General features: G+C 37.4%; 1 protein-coding gene across 6 annotated transcripts in view; it reads right to left on the bottom strand.

The window, feature by feature from the left end:
- Positions 1–23,594, bottom strand: part of NR5A2 (nuclear receptor subfamily 5 group A member 2) — a 91,306-nt gene that overhangs the window by 5,351 nt on the left and 62,361 nt on the right. For all 6 annotated transcript variants that reach the window (XM_051624557.1, XM_051624559.1, XM_051624562.1 and 3 more), the window contains one exon: positions 22,570–22,717. In XM_051624557.1, coding sequence (XP_051480517.1) covers positions 22,570–22,717 — 148 coding nt within the window. The remainder of the gene's footprint in view (positions 1–22,569; positions 22,718–23,594) is intronic.

Genomic DNA, 23,594 nt, shown 5'->3' with positions numbered 1-23,594 from the left:
TTCAGATGCAAAATACAATCATGACTGGTTAGAATGTAAGAAATTCCTACAGAAACAGGGACCCTGCTGTGTTAAACAGCAAGATAAAATGTATTAAGATTTCAGAATCAGTATTCCAAACTTTTTTTTTCAACTGTTAAAAATTACATCAGGGAGTTTTAGAGACTTTAAATTCAAAGTGCATCTTTCTTGTTCTGTCTGTCCATTTTGATTCATACTGTGAGACTAAATTTTGCTGATTTCTTGGAAAACCAGGTTCAGTCTCATTTTTGCACTCTGTCTAAATGTTGCTGCATGGAATACATTTTTATTTGCAACATAACAGAAACTTTTACAAATATCAAGAAACAAAATGTGAGAATTGCAAATATTTTGTATTTTCCTGTAAAAGAGGTAAATTCAATGTTTGATAGATAATTTAATATATATGTTTTATATGTAATCTTTCTATAATATAACTTATAAATGTATAATACAAATTTATATTATTTATATAACTCAGCTGTATTGAGATGATAGTTCGAGCCAAAAGGAGGCATAATATTTTATCTATATTATTCTTCTATACAGGATTGGTGGCTTCTGGCAGTAGATGTACTTGTGATCATGTGGGTGTTCCTGTACACTCATCACCTATATGGCCTGGCTGGAATTGCATGGAAGTGCAGAACTACATGGGAAGAAGGTCTGTGTTGTTTTGTTTTCCTCATCTCAGTGGACACTTCTTTAAATATCTGTGTGCAGCATCATAAGCACTGAAGTTAGTAAAAACAAGTCAAGTTGACACTAACAGTAAACAAGAAGTGGTTCTGGGGCTTCTATACCACATCCAGCCTGCGGAAATACTTCTAATGCATTTTCTCTACACAAATTCTTGATATTTGCAATGAGGCTCAGTGCTTGTAAACATAATGTTATTAGTTAACCAGTGAAAATATGTAGAATTTTCTTGACTGTTTCTATACTGCATCCAATACTCATCGTCCAAATGATCCAGTTTAGGACATCATTACAGAATCCATCTGTGTCTAGACCTCTCTGGTGGTGCAATCATAATTGTGGGGATGGAGAGGGAACCTGATAACCAGTTATGTATTTGGAGTGAGTCTTCATGAAATAACCACGATTTTTGGCAATGGTTTTTGTAAGTGTTCGCATCTAATGTACATTAACAATAAATGCTGGAGTAAAGCAAATTAAACAAATTGAAGAAATATAGAGAGAGAAGCTGAGGGATTTGTGCTGTGAGAGCACTGTGTAAAGCTCCACTGTCATGTCCCAAGCTCTGGTTTATATTGCATATTGATAAAAAAAAAAGACAACATAGTTACTTTTATAATTATTTTTGAGAGAGAATCAGAAACTCTAGCTCTAACAAAGATGAATAGTAGCAGAGGAAAGCATGTGAATATTATTTCCAGTAGCTCCAAGTTCTGCAGGTAAAGCAAGAGATGCTGCACAGTTTTCACTTCTGTTAATATTTACCTGATAGTGACAGAAATATTTTTAAATAATTACTTGTAAGTAGATGATTTTCCTGTGGCTTGAGTTTTTTTTGTTCTCGGTATTTATTACGTAACTCTGGCTACAGGTACATGATTTAGTTTTCCAAGTATTTCCTTTTTGATAAAGATCCTTTGAATGCTAATGAGTTAACCTGGTGAAACATCAAGCAGTGCCGGTGTAAGTCTGCTGAAAGCAGTGGTGTACAGTGAGCATGAAATCTGCTACTGATGTGTATAGCACAACAGTCTTTTATGTCTTCTTATAATTCTTCATTCCTCTTTGCTTTTTAGAATTGGAATGTCTCTTACCAATCTTTACATCGGTTAGTAACAATTTAAAGTACACATGTTTAAGCTTAATGCATGAAATCATTTACCAAGGTTCAGTCTCTTGTAAATTAAATGAGTAGGAATAGGTCCCCCCCTCCCACCCACACACCCCTTAAATCCTAGCAGCTAGAGAAAGTGTTTTGTGTTGCTACAGTAAGTATCAGTCTCTTATCTCTTCTACTTTATTCACTCAGGGACTAATTACCAACTTTTTACATGAAACAGCCTTACTGTGAGCTCACAGTGGGGCACGCATCTTTTTCTACCCTTATTGGAAAGTAAACCCTTAGGTCTTCTGGAATATATCATATGTTTTACAAGAAATAGCAATTGCTTTTCTGTCAAACAAAGAATTTTTGTTCTCTATAGCTTACTTTTGATGATTAAGACAAAAACAGTGTTATAGTGTGTCAGGATCTGCTCTGCAGTCACTGTAAAGATCTGCCAGTATTTCCAGAAATCCCCCCATTTTGATTCTTTTCTACATCATACATAAAAGCTGTGCATTAAGCTGAAACTGCATACAAGGTTCAGCCTGAGGAGAACACTTTTGCATATTTTCCCCAAAAATGGGTCTGGTCTTTAGAGGGGGAAAATATTTAGTTTTCAGAGAGAGATTTTCTCCCTCTCATATTCCAAACATGAAATACTGAAGATTTGGTGGACTGCTAATCCTCAGAGAGTTTCCCTTCGTCTGGGAATTTTGAAATGAAAAATGAAACAGAATTAGAGATTTAAATTTGAAAAATAGTAACTCCTTAGGAGCAGCATAAATACTTCTCAAAGAAAGCAAGTTAAATTTTCCTTTTTTTTTTTTTTTTTATCAGACACTCTTCCTCCATGAACTGGTGAAGAGGTGTGTGCAGTTTGCACCATTGCAAGTCCTGGTATTGCAAGGAGAAAATAAAATTATTTTTAGACTTCTCCACGGGGAGAAATTTCTCTCTTTCATAAGGCTGGAAACAGTCTTACAGGTAGTCCAGGCAATAGGATGCAATACCAGCCTGGGGCTGAGCTTCCTCACCCTGAATGAGCTGATGAGCTCCATTGTTTAAGGACTTTATTAAAATCCATCCAGTTCCAATGCTTAGTTGCTCTTTGGAATGACTGTTAAATGTGTAGGCAAAATACTATGTCTTTCAAACTCTAGTGGTGGTATCTTTGTCCAGAATGGCCTTCAGGCTCATCCTCCAAGTGGTTTGTCCATTCTTTCCAGCCAGGCTGCATGGCCTAACAAGTAGCATTGCCTCTGCTTAGAAACATGCTGTTTTACTAGCATGTTTTACAAGCTGCGGTTCCTGACAGGGGCTTTGGTGTGAAGCCAATTCCCATTTAATTTTGGGGATGGAATATATTAATTCTGATGATTAAGTTTTCCCCCCCAGAACAGTTCAAAGAAGGGGAGTTACCCAGGATGGAGGTGACATTACCAAACCTTCCGCTATTTAAATACAGCTTTTTCCTAGTTTCTTTGTTCACTTTCTGCTAGCCTTGCAAATCCTCAGGGCTACGGGACTTAAAACACAAGTAGAATTTGACATGTGATAAAAAATTTTTTGACGGCAAGAGTAGTAATGGTTGATAAAGTGCCAATCTCTGAAAACTACCCACAATTCTCTTTCATTGAAACTAATGGCAACAACAGCAGTTCCACATAGCACATCTGTCAGAAAGGCAGATGTATGCCACTCTATAGCTAAGCCTTCTTGACAGACAAAATGCTATAATGAAGGAAGATTTATGGTAAAGATAAGCCCCTTACTGCAAAATTCCCCTCAGTTTTATTACAGGTTTATGCTGAATATTATTTACTTAGAAGTCATGGGAAACAGTTTTTGATAGATGTGTTTGTTAATCAGTGGTAAGGCACTATATTTAGCACTTCAGAAACCTTGAAAAACCTTTACATTATAACAACAGAAACCACTTGTATTTCCTTATGACTTCCAAGTCAAAACTGAATGTGTAGAAAACTTTTCTGGTCTTTAGAAGGATTCTTTTTTGGCAATGGTTGAGCTATCTGTAACAGTGCAATGATTGATCTCTGACTGTTTATTAGGGTCATAAACTAATTTTCATTTTCAGTTGAACAAAACACCAGATAATGGGAACATTGTTTTGAATATCTTGATTAAATTATTCTATGGCAATGTATTTCATTCATGCCTAAGTACTGGGCAAAATTATATATATTTTTTAAGAGAGAATAAGATGGTTACAAGAGAGAATAAGGTGGTTACAAGAGAAAAAGCTTCCATTCTTCATCTGATTCCTAAGTCATCCCCTCACTGTTTAATCTTGATGGACCTTTGTTGTTGGTTTTTTTTCAGAACTCAGAGTAAACTAAAACATATTTTGGTGGGTTTTTTAGTGGTAGGCTTATTTTTAGTTTTACTTAAAATATTAAAGCATATTTTTCTATTCCAGAAACACTGTAAAATGACAGATGCTTGCAGAGAAAAGAATCTCCCAGTGTCTATTAGAACAATGCTTATTGCCTTTTGTGAAGAATATTATAATTGCTTTTGCTACTGTTAGCTCTGCACTGGATAGGAAGATATGAGGAAATAAGCTGGATTCTTCTCCTTGTGTAATTGTGAAATTATTTTACCATATTTAGGTTGTTCCTTTTCTTGCAGTCCCAGCAAAGACAAAGGACAAAGCCTAATTTGATCTCTCAAATCTTTATGACTCGTGTCATTACTGAGTCATCACTCAGGAAAATAAACCAGCTTAACTTTCAACAGCTCAGGCTGAATTTATTGACTTGTAACTCAAAGTTAAATAAACAAAATTTCCACCCGCTTCTCGTCCTGGCACCCCAGCAACAAACATCCTTATTACTTGCAAATGAGACATACGTGGCATGGTGGTCACTGAAACACCATAAAACAAGATCCTCCCAGGCCTCTTTGGAGGAAGAGCTGCTGACAAGTCCTGGCCCAAAGTCCACAGACAGCTACACCCGTAAATAAAGTCCAGTCCACTGAGTCTCATTAGGGAAAAACATGGTCAGGCACAGCCACACAGCCAGGGGTGTGGAGACCCAGTTGGAATAGCTGATTGATTTAACTATGGCCTAGCCCAGGAGATGCTGGGACAGACTACAGTCACCATGTCCCAAGCAGTGGTTCCATCACTGGTGCTTCATCTTAGCCATGCCTAAACTCCAGTACAACATCACTTTCTAAAGCTTCCTCCTTGCCTGGAGTTATGGCCCTGCTGATGTACCAGACTTGCCCCTGTTTGAGTGAGCAACGCAACCTGTTGCTTGTCTCTTGCTCATCTGGGACTGAGGGCAGCCTGTCTATTGCCTGAAGGCTGATTCTGTAGGTATTTTAATCCATGCTCAGCATTCACTGGTAGGATTAGGTTCCACATAAGAGTCACTGCTGCTTTCTTTGAAGACCTGACAGAGGAACAGGAATTTGAGCAGCACTTGCTCTGTTGTGTCTTCAAGGAAAATCTCCAAACTACTGGAGTCTCCCACCATGCCAGAGAGTGATCTTAGCTACAGCTAGCTTGAAGCTGTGAGGGTGAAGGTGTACTCCAGTCTTTGAGTTGAAGCTGTTGACTGAAAAAATTAACCCTATGTGATTTAAGGCCAAATTTATAGCCTGCTTTTGTAGGCTGGTGGTGAGGGAATCTGCGTGGTCTGACATGGTTTTCTGGTTCCTGCTTCCAGGTTTGTTTGTACACTTGAACTAGTGACCACTTAAGGTAACTGACAGATAAATCCTAGAAGAAACGTCTCAATCTAAGTCTCTCTTTTCCAGGGAAAAACTGTGTAATCACTATCATGTGTAGCCATGGTCATATTTGTGTGCTGGCACATGATGATGAACTGGGGCAGAAGTGATTTAGTGAAGGTGTCACAGGTAAACTGAGAAAGAAAGTGAGTCAAAACTAATTTTTTCTAACTCCTCACCTGATCCCAGGTTCATATTTTATGTTTGGACTAGAAATATTTGTCTGTTTATTATTCAGTTGGAATAAGCATAGATAAGAAAAGTAGTATGTTAATTATGGTATCAGCAGGCTTAAAAATATATATATGCTTAAATGCAGTCACATCTACAGCCATAGCACTAGCTTATATCACACTTAGTTACAAAAAAAAACCAAACAAAACCCAAAAAAGTATCACAATGATAAAAGCAGAAACCAGGTTTCTGATAAGAGTTGAACTTCTAGAATAGTAAATATATTGAACCAAATGGTTTTCCCAGTTAATTTCTGAAACATTATTTTAATCTTCTATAGCACATGAACAATACAGGATTGGTGATATTTTAAGGGAACTGGCTGTCAATGCCTAGTTTGTAGGACGTGAATAGTTTAAGATATCATAAATATTTATGAAGTTTCTGTGAATGGTGATAGGAACATCATACAAAATCCTTGAAGTTATCAACTGAGGCAGAAAGGGTGTTATATGCAACTTGCAATAATAGGCAGTACTGTATGATGTAGAGAGGAGCAAGAAGCAATCTATTATTTAGCTGAGAAGAAGCTGATTTTTAGGAAAAAAAGGAATGAACATTTTAGATAGATTTGCTTTCATCTTGAAAATATTTGCTCTGCTTTTGCTTAGATATTTGCAACTTTCTGAATTATTTGATTTATTGCACTCATAAGAAGCTTGCACATTATCTGTCCTTCCCCTTTCTATCCCTTTACTCAAGTACTGTTTAAAAGAGAAATAATGGACCAGATTAATCTCAGAGGTATTTCTGCTGCCACCAATGCAACTACGCCTATAGTGTATAGGTGATATAGTCCTAAAAGAAGAAATAAAAATATTTTCTGGAAAAATATAAAATATAAATTTCTACTGAGGTTAGAAATGCAGCTTCCACTGAAACCCGTTTGAGTAGCAGGCTGTATCCTTTCATAAAGCCCATCTGTCTCTGCAGAGTATAAAAAATGCATGATCATAAAAAGCAGTACTCCTTAGGGGAAAAATCTCTCTGTACTAATCTTGTAGTCACATTACAAAACAGTTTTTAATCCCAAATTTGCATTTGATTTTCAGTCAGGAACTTTTGTGGTTTTTGCAAAGTTTTCTTATTCCATTAGAATAAGATATGAGGTACAGTTTGTTCAGGTGGCAAGTCCAGGCTATGAATAAACCAACGTTATCATATGAAAGAGAATTAAACAGGCAGATCCAAGTGGGGATATATTAAGCCAAATTTAAGCTCCAGTAGTTGAATTTAGTCTGTACTAGATGTCTGGTTTGCCTCAGGATATATTCAGCTTTCCAGCTAATCGACTGAGGAAAACTGCCTCAGGTATGATAAAATTTACAAGAGAGCTCAGTCGAATAGCTCTTGTTATAAATACTAGCTTAAAGGCATTCTTCTGGTCTTTGGGATCAGGACTGTATTTGCATTTAATTATTATATTTCAAACTTTTTTGAACTTGCTTAAGAATATTAGACTGGCCAAGTTATATCATTATTGTCGTTTCCAGATAAGGGTAAAACTTCATACTGTTTTTTTATGACTTGGTGAATTTTGTTTGGCTTTATCCTTTTGTTTAGATCCAAAGTCCCAAAGGAGCAAAAATCATTACAAGTACTTTTTTAAAAAATAGTTTAAAATATTTTAAATAATAGTTTAAAAATATTTAAGCAAATGTTTTAGTGATATGCTGATCTAAGAGGTATAATACTCTACTATGATTTTCTGCCAATGTAATTGACAAATAATTAAGAGTTTTAAGTCTTTTGCACTATTTTGAGAAAAGACTTAGTGTGAGACAATCAACCAATAATCTTCCAGATATATTGATTTCAAAACTCATTTTTTCCTCTTTTCTGAGACTTTTAAATACATGATTTTACTAGATTTATGTGCCAATATTTGCAGTAACAGGTTGGATTTTTCCACTGAACTTAGTGGTATCAGTGGAAGCTGTTTCTAGTTTAGAAATAACATGAAAAAGATAATCACCTCTGCCTGTGTAGACGGGATGTGGAAATCAGTAAAATAACTTCTTATATAATTGTGTTGAAAGCATACAAAGTGTTCATTTAATTGCTCAGTGCTGAAAGCACGACAGCAGAACTATAGTAGAAAACACAAGGAGCATGAGTTAGGGGCTCCAGATCCCTTTTAGTCTCTGGCCAGAGCTGCCCCTACTGCAGTGCCAAAACCCTCATGTTCCCCGCACAAGGACAGAGGTACTTTTTGGTCCCCTGATGCTACACACCAAATGAAGGAAGCAAGCACACCTCTGGCGCTGCATAGTGTCTGCTGTGACAGTCTGCACAGAGGCTGGGGAACATGAGGGAGCTCAGCCTCCTGCCAGCTAAGGATTGCACTGTTCCTACCCTGGCCAAGCTCACCTCACCAGTGACATACATGCCCTCAGAGTCCCCGTGACACTTGCTGAGTCCCTCCACGCTTCACTGCATTAGGCTGTGGATTTTGCCTTTATTGCTTAGGATCTGGAGGAAGGAATCTTTTATTCTAGATCCACCGCCACCTAAAACAACACTCATTGGATAAAGGTCTGTTCTAGCTAGATCTCACTGTACTCTTTGAAGCAGGGGTGTTTCCCCACCTGTAGGTATTTTTTTTTACGGCCAGAACCGTGAATTGCCATTTGGAGTGAAAGTTCTGTCTGGTTTTTCACTTTATGGGAAAAGTTATATGAGTTAGTAGTTTGAAAAATTGCAATTGTAAAGGCAGTTCGGGTTTCTTTAAAGGTTACTTTTCCTGAAAGTTATGTCCAGGTCAAGAAATAGTGCTTTTCTGTAGCCTTGTGGCCGCAGCAGACAACGGAATATGCATTTGGCAGGATACAAGTAATGTAAGTACACGTCCATCTTCATGCTTCAGTTTCATGGAAATGCACTGGCTTTCGAATCTGAAGTATTCAGCAATAAACAGTGCCTTTATGGGTGTAAATCACCATAGTCTCAAAATGCCAAAGTAACCACTAACTCCTGCAGCAGAACTGCCCAGCCACCCTACAGGCACCCTACCCAGCTGCTGGGGAAGCAGCCTAAAAAGCCAAATGCCCTGAACCACATGTTCAAGGCAAGACACTCACATGTTTGCTCTTGTTCTTGTCATTCTTTGATTACATTAAATAACTGGAAGTTAGTGTGTTCTCAGAGATAAATATATTCAAACCAAAAATTATATTATTTTTTTCCCAACTGTGTGCCAAGAAGCAGCTCAGTGATTTTCCTAGTGCACGGTCCTAGGAGGACCTCTGAGTCTGAGGTAACATGGCAGCACCTCTTTCACCTCTAGTCTGTCTGTGTGTTTAACACAGAGATTATTGGTCTGTTCACTTTCATAAAAGCCAGCGTACTTTGACTAGTAAAGTACAGACTACTTAAACAAAGATTAACAGTCTTTACTACTTCTGTCCAGCCAAACCTAATGAACTTACAGTTAAGCAGAGCCCAGCAATACTTTATTTAATTTCCTATAAATTTCCTGTGTCAGCTTCAGGTTTAAAAAAAAAAATACAGAAATCCTAACACAGAAAAATCAAGCCTGACACCTGGAAAAAAACCCCCAAAACTACATACTAGAAAAACCTGACATAGAATCCAGTGGTGTCAAAAATCCTAGCTATTTGATGCTCCAAATCCAGACATTCTTCATTCAGATCAAAATAACAGACATTTATAGCACACCTTACTGCTGGTGACTATTTAACAGCTAGGTGCTCTCACAGCATGGTACTCTTGATGTGCACAGTAATGAAAGTTCGCTATTGATTTTTCTGTAGCGCCTTGTAACTATTATATTTGATACATCAATAGAAAAGGAAAGCACAATGTTTCACAGCAGGCAGAAAATCAGAGAATACATGATGCTGTGACAGTAAATCATGGCATAATCTCAAGAATTGATAGATGGTTACCGCTAAGTTGAAACCCACGGCTTTCCCTGAAAAGAGTAGCCTATAATCGCCCAGTATGTTCTAACAGACTGACTGCCCGTAATAGTGGTAAAGGACACAACACAATGTTTCATCTTCAAAATAATGGTTTCCACGAGCCAGGTTGTTTTGCTGTGGTGGAATTCATTTTGTGTGTTACTGCAGAAGGAGGGAGAAAGAGTGGTTTGAATGTCGTTTAGACTAATACTTAAAAGTAGTGGATTTTTTATTATATACATATTTTTTTTTTTTTTTCAGAGAAGAGCACGAAGGGTTTGGGTGGTTTGTTTGTTTGTTTGTTTGTTTTTAAAAAAAGAGGAAGAGAAGTTGTCATTAATTTTTAACTTGCCAAAGTCTGCAGTTAGTTGAAAAGGAAACATAAAAGATCTGATTATTCTTGAGATCAAAATATTGGAGCCATTTTCTCAAGCAAGGCAAATGCTGAGAAAATACATTTACCATGGCTGTTTCCAGTTCCACAGCATCCTGAAAGGGAGGCAAAGGCACATAAGTAATTGAAAGCTCTTTTAAGTGTCTGCTTCCCTCTGCTGCACTTTTGAGGGGTACAGCAGCGATCTCTGAATTTTTGCAGTATGCCTAGTGATTTTTTAGCAGAAATGTTCTTAATTGCTTTGTTCTCTCTTTACTCCATGGCTTATCTTTAGTAGTTTTAGCTATGTTTTTAATTAATTGGGAGGGTCTTTTTTCTCTGTGTCTAAACAGAAAGGGAGAAAGAAACACAGGTAAGAGCTAGCCAGCTGAAGCACAGTGAGCAATGCAGCTGACACCACTCCCACAGTAACCTCATCTGAAATAGTATTTTCAGTGTGCAATATTGTTGTCCAACACTTCTTTAGGGGATGTGAGGCTGGTACCCATCCTTTTCAACCTTGCTAGTGACTCCATTCTCTAAAGGCAAATGTCTCCCAGAAGAGAGGGACTTAGACAAGAGGTAAGGACTTTCTCAAGCTACCCCACATCCAGCCAGCCTCATACTGGGCTTGAAGAACAACAGTCTGCATCATTTATTCTGCTTAGGCTATTGGTTCCCCCCTAGTGAAAGGCTGGAGAGCATCACCTATCTTGTCCTGAGCCATTCATTGATTAATAGAACAAGAGGGAATGGCTTCAAGCTGCAACAGGGTAGGTTTAGACTAGACATTAGGAAAAAAATTCTCGCAGAAAGAGTGGTTAGACACTGGAATAGGCTGCCCAGGGAGGTGATTGAGTCACCATCCCTGGATGTGTTTAAGGGTTGTTTGGATGTGGTGTTGGTGGATATGCTTTAGGGGAGAACTCTGTAGAGTGGTGATGGTTGGACTCGGTGATCCCAAGGGTCTTTTCCAACCTGAATAGTTCTATGATTCTGTGATCTATATTACAATTTTTGGTGTTGCGAGAGAGGAAAGATGGAGCTGTAGTGTCATTTGCTATTCTGATGTTAAATTTTTTCTCCTTCTTGATATGAAATTTCCCTTCATCTGGCAAGAAGAGGTGTTTTGCAGTATTTGTATAATACATGAAACCCTCTCAGTACTGGGGAGGACATTAAATGTAGGATTTTCCTTATTAATCTTTGAATGATCTTATAAACAAGAACTCTTAAAATATCCTTATAAGGATGGCCATGTGCAGATTAAAATTTTGCAAGCCACATGGACTTTTCTGGGGCTCACTCTTTCAGTTTGTCCTATGCTTCACTGGCTCTGTGCAGGACCAGAGCAATGCAGGAACCCCTGCTCTGATATGTTCATCCAGTCTTGGTAGCAGCTTTCCCAGAGAGAGCTGCAATTTTCACCCTCCTCCCCTTTCCTGCCAGCAGAAGTCATTGGGAAATGCTCCACACCAAGAATTTGTGAAAGTGTTTCTGCACAGTCCCCTTCTCCCTCCCAATTAATGATCACAGCTGTGTTCAAGGCTGGGCCATAAAGTTTGTTTCTGAATTTTCCTTCCTTGTTTCTTTCCTGTTTGCTTCTGTTTCCTCCCTCTCCATCTCTTGCTTGGCTTTGATCACAGTTCCATGGTTTCTCTTTCCTTCCTGGCCTTTTCCCCATTTTTTCGACTCCTTTGCTATCTCAAGCCCTCTGGTCTCTCACTGTTCCTCTGATCCACATCATTGCTGTCCCATGTTTTCATCGATCACTCCTGGCTCCTGCTCTGCCCACATATCCTCTTATCTGCCATGCTTCTTCCATCACTCTTGCAGATCCTTTCTTTCCCCCTGGCCTCCTGTTTAATTCTCCTACTGCATATTTTCACTGTTTCTTTACGGTATTTAATCTCTCTATTTTATCTCCCCCAGAGACAGGTATTGCTTTAATTTCTTTCAGTGTCCAACCTTCCACAAGCAGCAAAGAAATACAAGAAAGAGGGAAATTTGGTGGAGTCTACAGTGCATCTCCAACAAATGGCTGACAGTCACCCATATATAAACTTTCAGGTAAGAGGCTCTGCAATGTGTGTTTTTAACTTGAAATAAATTAGGATCAGCTTTTAGTCCATACATTCTGGTTTAAATATTATTTAGTAAGTTAGCTGTTACAACTGCAAATTATATTCCTTTAGCATGTTCCTCATTCAGTGAAGCACTTAAGCATATGTTCAAATCAAGACTTTAGTGTGGTCTTACTTTCTCCAAGATTAAGGATTTTCATTCATTTATCCATACCTTAATACATGCCTATTTATTCCTGTCTTATGCTGTGAAACTTGGCTAACAAAAGTAACCACTGATATTAAGCACTTCTGCCAGTAGCAGCTAAAATAATTCTATATAATTCTATACCTCCTCTGTTAGATATATAGTACATTCATACTCACACCTTTAAGCATCTAAGATGTATCTTAAAAATGGGACAGAAATCATTAAAATATTCGAAAAGCAGAGACACATGTAAATGTGGGTTATATGCAGGTAGTTTTTCCCCCTTGCAGGAGCTGTTTAAAAGCCATACTTACTAGTATTCAGTAAACACATTAGAGAGGGAAAAAGTGCAGAGCACACTGATTGGGTTATTCTGAAATCCCCACTGTCTGCACACAAAGGCAGCAGCACAGAATACAGATATTGCTTGATACCCATGTTTCTAATTACTTGTGAGATTTGTATCTAACAAATATATGACCTAATTTTCTCTCAAGCATCTAATCCTATTATTTAAAAATCTTGTAAAATATGCATTTTAGAAAAAAACAACATGAAAAGAAAAAGTACTTGCTGGAAACAGTTAATCTTTTTTTTTTTTTTTTTTTTTTCCTGTAGCTTTCAGCTGGCAGACAAGCAGACAACATAAAACAGTAATGATAAGATTGGATCAAATGCACACCTCAAATAATGCCATAGTATTCAACAGTTACATGAGAGAGAAATTGGCGACATTCATTACACTTTATGAAATCAAATCAGGACAAATCAACTGTGATTTCCTCTATAATTTAGTGCAGTTTATTCAAGAAACTCAATTACCCATGAAACAGAAGAATAACCCTGGAATTCCTGCAAGAAGTTTATCATTCAAAACTCCCACACCCAAGGCTGAAATGAATTATTAAAGATTGATTTATTTATTAAAAATACTGGTTTAATTCTTAACTATAGATTATAACACCAGCATTTGTATTTTATTCCTTTTATGTTTTGTTTTGGTTTTTTTTTTTACAGAAGTAATTGATTGGAGATTTCATTAAGATACATAGACACTGTCCTACTTTGATACTTCAGACACGATGGGTGGAGCTTGCATGGGAGGCTGTACTAAAACCTCCCAACTCATTGAAAAAGTATTCTCAGGAGCAAATGATTGTTTATCAAAGTCATTACTCCATACAGCATCATTTAGTATCTGTAAGAAATTTAAGGACTGTCTTTTAATTGTTTGGCTTTGCAATAGGTTTTGACAGCTAACGTGAAGAGAATACATCTTTGCTTTTGTTTCTCTATAAAAAAATCAGAAGAAAGCAGAGAAATAAAAAGAACAGGGCGAAAGAAAATCCACTTTGTCCTGCACATGTTAAAATGCTAATATTCACTTCTAAAATAGTCTCTCAAAGATGAATTTTCAATTCTTCTGCAAAGTTTTAGACCCTAATATGAAAATACCGCAAGGAGATACTTTCATGTAGAGTAATTTATAAAGGAAAGGATCAATTTCTCTCAAAATCTATTCAAGATCTTTTAAATCAGATCCCTTTTTACAATGGTTTTTGTTGTGGTATCTGTAGATATTTCAAACAATGTTGTTTCAATCTAGTTGTACCTTACATAGTATCTTTAACACTCTGGATTTCAACACTATCCATAAAGACAGGTAGCTATTGTTTTCATTTCCCAGATAGGGTAGTTGAGATACTGTTTGAGAGACTTCAAAGCTCCAGAGTCAGTAATGGAGTCAGAAGCAGAATTAGAGACAAGGGGTGATTTCTCTATTGGGCAATGCTGGCTCCATCAAAGGAGAACATCCCTTGCGAGATGATTCTGAAATGAGGTTTTGTCCATATTCATTTGCTTTACTTTCCCAGAGGATTACAGTAGAAAAGTGGAATAGCTCTTCTGTTGGCAGAATGGAGTAGTCTGGCTTGAGACCCAGAGAAGAGTTTAACATTCCAGGAGCAGAATGTGTATTTAACTGTTCTCCTGGTCCTCATCATCTCCAACGTGAGATTTGTCCCTATTTTCCAAGGCAATGTGGGTTGTGCAGCAGTGCGGGACTACATAAGGTTGCTGTCAACTGCTCACCTTAAAAGTTATCAAGCTTGAACTTGGAAAATGGAGAAAAGTTTGTAAAAATTATGAAATTAGGAGACATGACAAATTTAAACTTCTTGCCTATGAAATTTACTTTCATTGGTTCAGGGATAAGAAAGGACTCATAGGATCATCATTGTTACCTCCTTCAGCACTCTGCTCAATGCAAGCCATAGATCTCCATCCAGCTGTTGGACATCAAGTCTATAACTTTTAATTGAGCTGTATATTAATATTTTAGAGAAGCAGTCATCTTGATTTCAAATTTCAAAAAACAGAGTCTCCACTATACTCAGAGGTGAGGTCTTCCAAAAGACAGTAATCATCACCTTTAAATTGGTCTATTTCTAGCATAATGAATCCCAAACTAATATTGCATAGCTAATCCTGCAAATGTGCTCTCACTGACTTCTATGGGATGTGCAGAGGAGCCGTTGCTTACTAGATATAACTTCTAGCAAATACCATGTTGCCTCTTCATATTGCATCTCAATTAGCACAGCATTTCTTCATTTGGCCTTGGCAAATGGTGTTGCTAAGGCACCTTTCAGAGCTCATTGCTTCCCTTTCTTTTTGTATTTTTCCTTTTTCTTGCTACATCAGACATAAATTGTATTCACTTTCAAGGTCTTGTAGCTATTCCTTCCTTACCTCTCATCAGTCACACAGCATTATGTCATCTCCTGCCTCTGACTGGCCAGCAATGCCATCTCCATTTCCCACTTGCTGCCTTTCCAGGCTTTTTCTGCTTTCTCTTCTCTGCCTCTCATGCTTAATGTGCCAGATCTCTTTATCCACCTTCTTCATATTCCCTCTCAAAACTTTTTGCTGTGACATTTGAAACTGGGCTGTAGGTGTTCTGAAATTGTGCCTGTCATCCTGATGTTGTCTGCCAGTCAATACTTGTTCATCATCACTTATGTAGATAGTATTCTTTAAAGGAGCATTTAAAAATATCACCTGCCTGTAAGGATTCCTAAGCATAAAACTAGGAAATGTTACTACTAGTAAGTTTGTCACAGTGAAAGTATCATCCTAGCTAAGATGTCTTATTCTACACTCTCTGGTTTCATTCCCAGCCTAGCTGCAGAGGAGACATGAATTTCAAAAAGCTTATATGAAATACTGTTAGTACAGCAAAAAAATAAACAAGAATCAAAAGGGGCAAATATTTTGTAAAAAATTAGCATGTGGAAAAATGTACTTAAATAAATCTTGTTTTTATCTGTTAGTCAGCTGTCAGCTAATAATAAATTATATCCAGTCCCTCCCTTGTTATAAATACATATTGATTAGCTTTAAACTCTGAACTTCAGAATGAGTTATATCTGGTGATTGCTAAACTGCTCTCTTCACTGAGAAAAAAAGTCCCCAACACCTATTATACTGCATTTAATTAAGACAAGGATCAGCTTTATGTACCATTATTTGCTTCTGCCAAGTCTCTGTGGTATAAATATCGAGCAGTCACATCTCCTGAATACTAATCGATCCTTCCTGAAGGATTACATAAAATTCAGGAAATGTTTCTTTGCCAGTATTATACTCCAGTGCTTACTGCAGTTAGACATCAGGGTTGAGATGCAGCTGGATTTGATAAGTGTGCAGTAAGTATTTTTCTAAATTCAAAGGTAATTTGGGGAAGCCTGAAAGCACTGGCTGAATGCTAACTCTACAGAACCCCTCAGCTGCTCACTCACTGGTGCTCACCAGGTGCAATCTTACAAATACCTGTGGGTAACAGAATGCATGAATATAAGAAAACTGCCAATGGATTTAATAAAACCAGCTCATTTTAACAGTATAACTTACATGTATATGTATATATATATATATATTTATATAAACAGGTGCAAAAGCAGTTTTATATTTATGAACTACCAGAAGCAAAACTAGCCAGAGTAACCACTTTGAAGAAGACTGCATTAAACCCTAAGTACTGTTGGTCACTGCAAGTAAAAAGTGAACACATTTGTGAATAAAAGTCCATCCTTGGATAAATGCTCCATTGCCAGCTTGCACTGGCTTGCCAAGGAGGACTGTCTTGCCATACTTTTCGTTGTTTTTCTTTTGGTCTGATAAAGCCTCCTCCTTCAAGAGTTCTTTCATTCTTTGATTTTTTTTGGTTTTTTTTTGTATTTTTTGTTTGGTTTTTGTTTGTTTGTTTGTTTTTGTTTGTTTTTTTGTCCATAAGCATCATTACTACAAAATCAATATTCCTTGTTGTATTACTTCCAGTTGATGCTTAAACCTTACTTTCCTGTCTGCATGTATGATGCCCCAAATTTAAACCCTCAGCAAGAACTGTGGAAGTAAAAATATGAATAGACCTGTATTTCATCCCTGTTTGCTGCTGCGTTTTTTCTTTTCAGAATATTTAGATTGCAAACTCACTGAAGCATAGATTCTGGCTAAAGCAAATAAACCAATGATGTTATATAAAGTATATTAAAAAGTGCAATAGCTAATTTAAAATGTGTTTGTTTTTTTTCCCCTTCAGATCAAGAATATTGCGTAACTGCATTGATGTTTGCTACTGGAACCAGGTGAAACTGAGCACAGGCAGGCTTTGTGCCTCTCCTCCTTGGGTGCATGCCTGCAGGAAGCTACTTCTAGTCCTGTGAGTGGTGAAGGTAGAGTCTACCTCGAAATTAATTCATTTCAGCCTGTTTCATCTGCATAAAGATCTTAACAGGCAGGTTCCTCTTCCAAAATGTCAGAGCTCAGTACTTCCAATAACTCTTCCTGTCTCAGCCCTCACACTTAAGGGAGACTGAAAGCAAGGAAAGATCAATTTGCTAATATTCCTCTTATTCAACAGAAATGGGAATGGAGTGTTACAGATCCAGATGAATTTCTGCTAAACCCCTCAGTAAGGCTGTGGTTTGTTTGAAAATCAAGTTCTTACTTTTGGTTTGGTTTTTTTGTCATTGAAGCAAGAGCCCATTGTTTGCCATCCACAGTGATTAAATGTTTACCCTTTCTTCAGCACCCTCTTGTCTCATGTTAAGTGAGATGTGAGATCAATAGAGGCTCTGCAATTATTTGTCCATTGATAAAGCCTTCATTTCTTAAATGAAGTACATTTATCTGTGTCCTGACAATGATAAGGGAGCAGTACCAGTCAGCTGCTGCCTAGTCTAGCATTTAGCTTCACAGGCAGACAAGTGCCTGGACATGGGTCAAATGATGTCTAACTTTCTTCCTATTGGCATTTCACTTTACAAACTGCTCTGATGGGAGGTTTGACAAATCATTCTTGCTGAGTTCAGATAATAAAAACTATCAGGACAAATGGGAAGTTTGGTAAAATAGAAAACAGTGGCTGATTTCAGGTTAAGTGACCAGCCTGTAAAGCTACTGGATGGTAAAATGAAGAGATCTGTTGAGTCAGAAGATGATAGAAGGTATCACATGTAAGGCACTCATTTGGTTCTTCAAACATCATTCAAATGTAGTGATTTAGCAAATGTAATTGCTGAAAACATTATCTGAACGTGGTTCTGTCAGATCAAGCAAATCAAAGAAACAGCAAGACAAATTTTAGTTCCACTAAAAACAGTGCAAAATTCTCCTAGGCTTTGGTGAAGCCAAGATATCACCCGCTGGAGCATCCCAGTCTATTTCAGTCTATTCTCCAAAACTGGAGAATTCAACAGCACACAGGGGGCGCTTTGTTTTTTGCTTTGGTTGGTAGGTCTTTAATTTCTAATTTTGAGTCATGAAAAAAAAAAGAAAAAAAGAAGGAAGGTAAAACTTCAGTAACGACAATTCAAAGGAGCTGATAAGCTCCCACATTTCCTTTTTCTATCTGTAGTGTATCTTGATTCAGACCAGCAAAGACATTAAAGACAAAGAAACCATGTGTATTTATTTTTAGGTGTACTTTTTGATAATGTCTACTGTGGGCTAAACTGTTTAAATCCTATAGAAAAATTAGGTGTATTACTATTAGGTGTATGTACTATTACTCTGGGATTAGGGTAAAGAAACTGGAATGATGCTCCTACAAAACAGGCATGATTTGGGGTTTGCAAATATGATGTAAAGCTCAGTGAAAGAAAGGCTGGCAAGGATAATTGCTATCAGAAGCAGTGTCCTGATTTACTTCAAAGCAAGCTAATAGCTCAAGATAATTAAAATGGAGTTTGATAACAGAAATTGGTATTTCTAGACAACCCAAACAGAAGACTTCATTCAAAGGAATAATGCTGCTAGATAGATTGCTCCTTTGCAATAAAATACTTTGGCCTCATAAGTCCCGCTCATCTTCAAATAAAACATTCAATCAGCATCTGATGCATTATTTCATAGATTCATAGAATGGTTTGGGTTGGAAGGGACCTTAAAGATCATCCGGTTCCAACCCCCTGCATGGGCCAATGGGGCTCAAAGCCCCATTCAACTTAGCTTTAAACACTTCCAGGGATGGGGCACCCACAACTGCCTTGGGCAACCTCCTCCAGTGTCTTACCACCCTCACACAGAAGAATTTCTTCTTCATGTTTAACCTAAATCTCCCCTCTTCCACCTTAAAACCATCACCCCTCATCCTATTGCTACACAACCTGGTAAAAAGTCCCTCCCCAGCTTTCCTGTTGCCCCTTCAGGTACTGAAAGGCTGCTATGAGATCTCCTCAGAGCCTACAGTCTCCAGGCTGAACAGCTCCAGCTCTCTCAGCCTTTGTAGAAGAGGTGCTCCAGCCCTCAGATCATCTTTGTGTCCCTTCTCTAGACTTTCTCCATGAGCTCCATGTGCTTCCTCTTTTGGGAATTCCAAAACTGGACACAGTATTCCAGGCAGGGAACTCCCAAGCTGTAAAGGCATTTGCTTTTTATAACTGATGGAGGAAATTTAGAAGTAACTTAACTCTAAATACAGTAATACTATCTAGCCCTAAACAGAAGGTATGTCATAGGTAAACTAGTTACCAAACTGTTCTGGATTATTGAGTGATTGCTGAGTCAACTGTATCATTATGTACTTGGCCGTGTTGGTCAGATGGGCACAGACAGACCAGATGGCCCCACTGGAGAAAGGAGCTGGACTCCTGTGCCCTGGTGTGTCACTCACTGGAGTGGTACATGCAGTATGACTGCAGGAAGAGTTGTGCACTGCTAGCTGCAAAGGCTACTATAAATATGCATCTGTCTAAGCTTCAACATCATCACCTTTATGCCTCTATAAATCAAAAGCAGGTTCCTGTATAAACCCTTTGGAACCTTTGCCAAGTAGATAACAAACTATTACCTCATTTAAAATCTAACAAGCAAAACTGATATAACTTAATTGTGTTTTGAAAAATTGTTGTAAGTGGTTTGGGTTTTGAACATTATTTTACTGATAGTTTGCTAAGATCATAGGTTCTGAAATACTAGAAAAAAAGCAAAGTTCTTTGCCTTGAAGGAGACTGCCCTATTGTGAAGAGACAGACAGTATGGTACAGCCATGAATAACAAATAGCTTTACAAGGCACCATATCTGTATGGTTGTAAAAACCAAACAGCTTCTTCTCAATAAATTAATTCTGTGGATTATTGATTTTGTGTTGCCTTTGAGAAACTTTATATTAGACATATACTTTTGAACCAAGCACTGTACTAAAGAACAATAGCATACGGTGTTATTGGCTTGATTAACACTGTGGCATAAACACCCTTAGAAACGTAAAAAGTCTGCTATGTCTTGAAGCACTTTTTATTCCATTAAACATTATAGGACCATATTCTTAAAATTAGACAGCTGAGGTTTTGGAAATATATTTTTGATAAAGAGACATTTTTTTGGCATTGAGACCAGTCTTCTACCAGAGATGTAGGTATGTATCCAATGCACCTAGATACTAAGGTACAATAATTGCTTCTAGTTATTTATGTAGAATTTCTTGCTTAGGTAATTTTGACACCTCTGCTGAATGCCTAGCAGTGTTGTTAGGCACTTCAATGTTTTCACAAACCTGACTCCCTTATAGGATGTGAAGAATCTTATTCATTTCAGCCGGATGATTCCTTCATACTTCTGGGCACAAACTGAAGTGCTTATCTGGAAAGTGTGTCTGTGTTTTTCATTTCAGTTTTGTCATAATTTGCATTGAGTATTTGCCTCTGTGGGTCAAGTGGTGACATCTTTACCTTTTACTCTGTCAGAATAATGTCAAGCTTTGACTCTTAACAAATGGAAGTATGCAGTAAGGTAAATAATTAACTAGTGAGTTTCGGTGTTGAACCTTTCTTAGCTACATCACTTTTACGTGCAAGGCTCCTACCAGCAGCAGAATTAGCTCTTTTTACAGTAACACAAATGAGACAAAAACTGGATAATCTGACTCAGTACAAGCTTGCAAGGTAATCCTACCCAGCTTCTTCAGAAGTTGAGCACACTACTTCACAGAATTAGAAGAGCTAAAGGTGTAAGAATGATTCCTGAATCACTAAAAAGTATTAGAAGAGTCAATTAACATGATCAAACAAAAGGCCACCTAAATGTGAGAGTTTTCAAAATGCACATCACTTATTCAGCTAATTTAGAACATCACTGAACTGAGATGAATTTTCTAAGTATTTTATCAGAGGAAAGCTACAGTCTCTTTAGGCATTTCTCTGCCACTGTCTAATGACTGAAAAACCTGCTTACTAGGAATTATGAAATCTGAGTTCTTGTTATTCATTAGATTAATTCATAAAACAATTTCTACAACAGATGGCTTGCTTTTCCTTCTCTGAATCTAAGATGTGGGAAGAAACAAAACCCTTAGAGTGAAATGCTAATAGTTAGTAGGGAAATCCATCATCTCTTCCTAGGATTCAGAATGTACAAAGTTCATAACAGTCAATTCTGTTAGCAACATTCTAATTTTTAATTATTTTTTTCCTACATGTTCCATGTCCTATAATTCTGAAGTACTGATATTTTATGCACTCTGTATTTAAAGAGGGCTTCACCTAAAATTCTATAAAGCAGGTTCAGATTCTATAAAGATGACATGGAGGAACATATTTAAGACAGTAATCGATGCTTTACTGTGTAACCAAAACCGTGAATACATTATAATAATTTATTTGTAGAATTTTATTCCTTTACAGAAAATTTAAAAAAACCCTGAAAGTTAAAGAAAAACATTACTGAATGTCATCACTGCTGTTTTTTCTTTCATTGTTGTGCTTGGATCAACTGTTCACTCTCTTTGTAACCAAAATTCCTTTTGAGTAAAACAGGAGTTTGGGCTGTGGAGATATGGCAGGATCTGACCTTATTTATGTTTTCAAGTCTCTTCACTGTCTGCCAATAAATAAAAAATCACTTGCCCAAAGTTTATTTAGACCAGCTTTATTAAGTCAACAAAGTGCAAATCTGAAAAATCTGTTCCTATGAAGTCAACAGGAATCTGTCTCTCTAAGCCTTTTTTTTTATTCCTGGCACAGGTGATTTTCTTGACTGATTCATTGAAGGGCAATGGATTCACTAATTTGTCTGGCATAGGTATCTTTCCCATTCTGTGTCCTCTCCACTAGCACAAAACAATCTTCCCTTTAAAGGTTAGCCAGATCTGTCATAAAGCTATTCTCATTAATTTGCACTTTACGAGTTCCTTTCACTTCTTAAACACTATGGATACATTCCTGACTTACAGGTTATGATGTGGCAGCCATCATACGCAAAGAGATTGTACTTACCACAGATGCCTTTGAAAAAGAGGGATATTTCAACTATATCCCCACTCTGTCTGCTTTACATAACTACTTTCAATATCACAGAAAGCCATGGCAATCTGTATTCTTCACTGTATTGTAGAATTTGTAACAGAATTTAATCCTTGTTCTGGAATATTCAGAAATCACATAGAAATACAGAAATCCTTCTTAAATTCTAGAGGTTTTAGGAGTTGTTTGCATAGAAACCCACTTTTAATCCTTATGCATTCTTTTTCTGCTAGTGATAATTAAAATATGATCCTCAGATTACTGTGAACCTCATGAAATATACTTACAAAACCATGTTTTTCAGGAAAAAGCATTTAAATGTATTTAGAAAAACAAGAATAAGACTATTAAGTAAGGTATGAAGAGTAGCTTGTACCTACCTAAACTAAACAGCACCAGGAATTTGAGGCATACAAATTCTCGTAGATCAAACTGCAGGGAACGAAGTTTTGCTACTAGTTCTTGTGCATGGCTCATAAGATTGTTGAGGGTGGCTCCAGCTTGGGATACTATTATGGAATAATCCACCTGTAAAAGAGAATTGTATTTCTGTCTGGTTGTCACACCTGCAGAACCACTTTAGGATGTTTCAAACAACCACAAAGAAACAGAATATTCCTGAGTAAAAGAATCATTCTCAGTTTAATGATGTTATCAAGTGAAGACGATTTTATATATAAATCTGGTTTAGCACAATGGTATATATTGAAAATATTCTTAAACTACATATCTCACACTGGTGTGAATGCTTGTTTGCCTGTATTAGTTTTTTTTAGAAGCTTTATATATGACAACTGCTAACAACAGTAGTATCTCTTCCCCTGTCAGTTTGTTTTATTCATTTGGCATCTCTTGTTCTCATTGTAGTTGTATGATCCTGTGAAGAATGACCGATGAAGTGAGTTTGTGCCTGTGCCGGGTGTTTTACACCAGAGGGATATAACTGCACTTGTGGGAAATGATCCAATGTCCATAACTTGGCCAGAAACATCTATTCAAGCCCAGAAATGTTAGTGTATTCCCACAGGAAACAGAGGTATTGTGTAGGTGGTTTCTGTTCTCTTTAGCTACACAAAATCCTGGTATTTGTTGGGAGCTCGTTCCAACTGACTTGTTCTGGCGAGTCCTCCCCAGCTAGCAAAGGAGAAGCAGTGACAGCAGCATGGAGCAAGGCACATCTGCTTCAGCAGAAATGCCTTCAGTTCAGCCCTGTTTTCGTTGGTGTGTTGCACATTCCCTACAAGTGCCACTGTCCCATGAAAATGGCCAGGTGCGTTGCTTGCTCCTGTGTCAAATTGCTCCTGGCTAACTGGTTGAGACCTAAACAGATCATTACCACATTAAAAAACAAACAAACAAACAAAAACCCAAACAAAAAATAAATTAAAATTCTTTTCTTGCCTGG

This window comes from Apus apus, chromosome 7 (assembly GCF_020740795.1).
Source record: "Apus apus isolate bApuApu2 chromosome 7, bApuApu2.pri.cur, whole genome shotgun sequence".
NCBI lineage: Eukaryota > Metazoa > Chordata > Aves > Apodiformes > Apodidae > Apus > Apus apus.
This window is presented reverse-complemented; position numbering and strand designations above follow the sequence as displayed.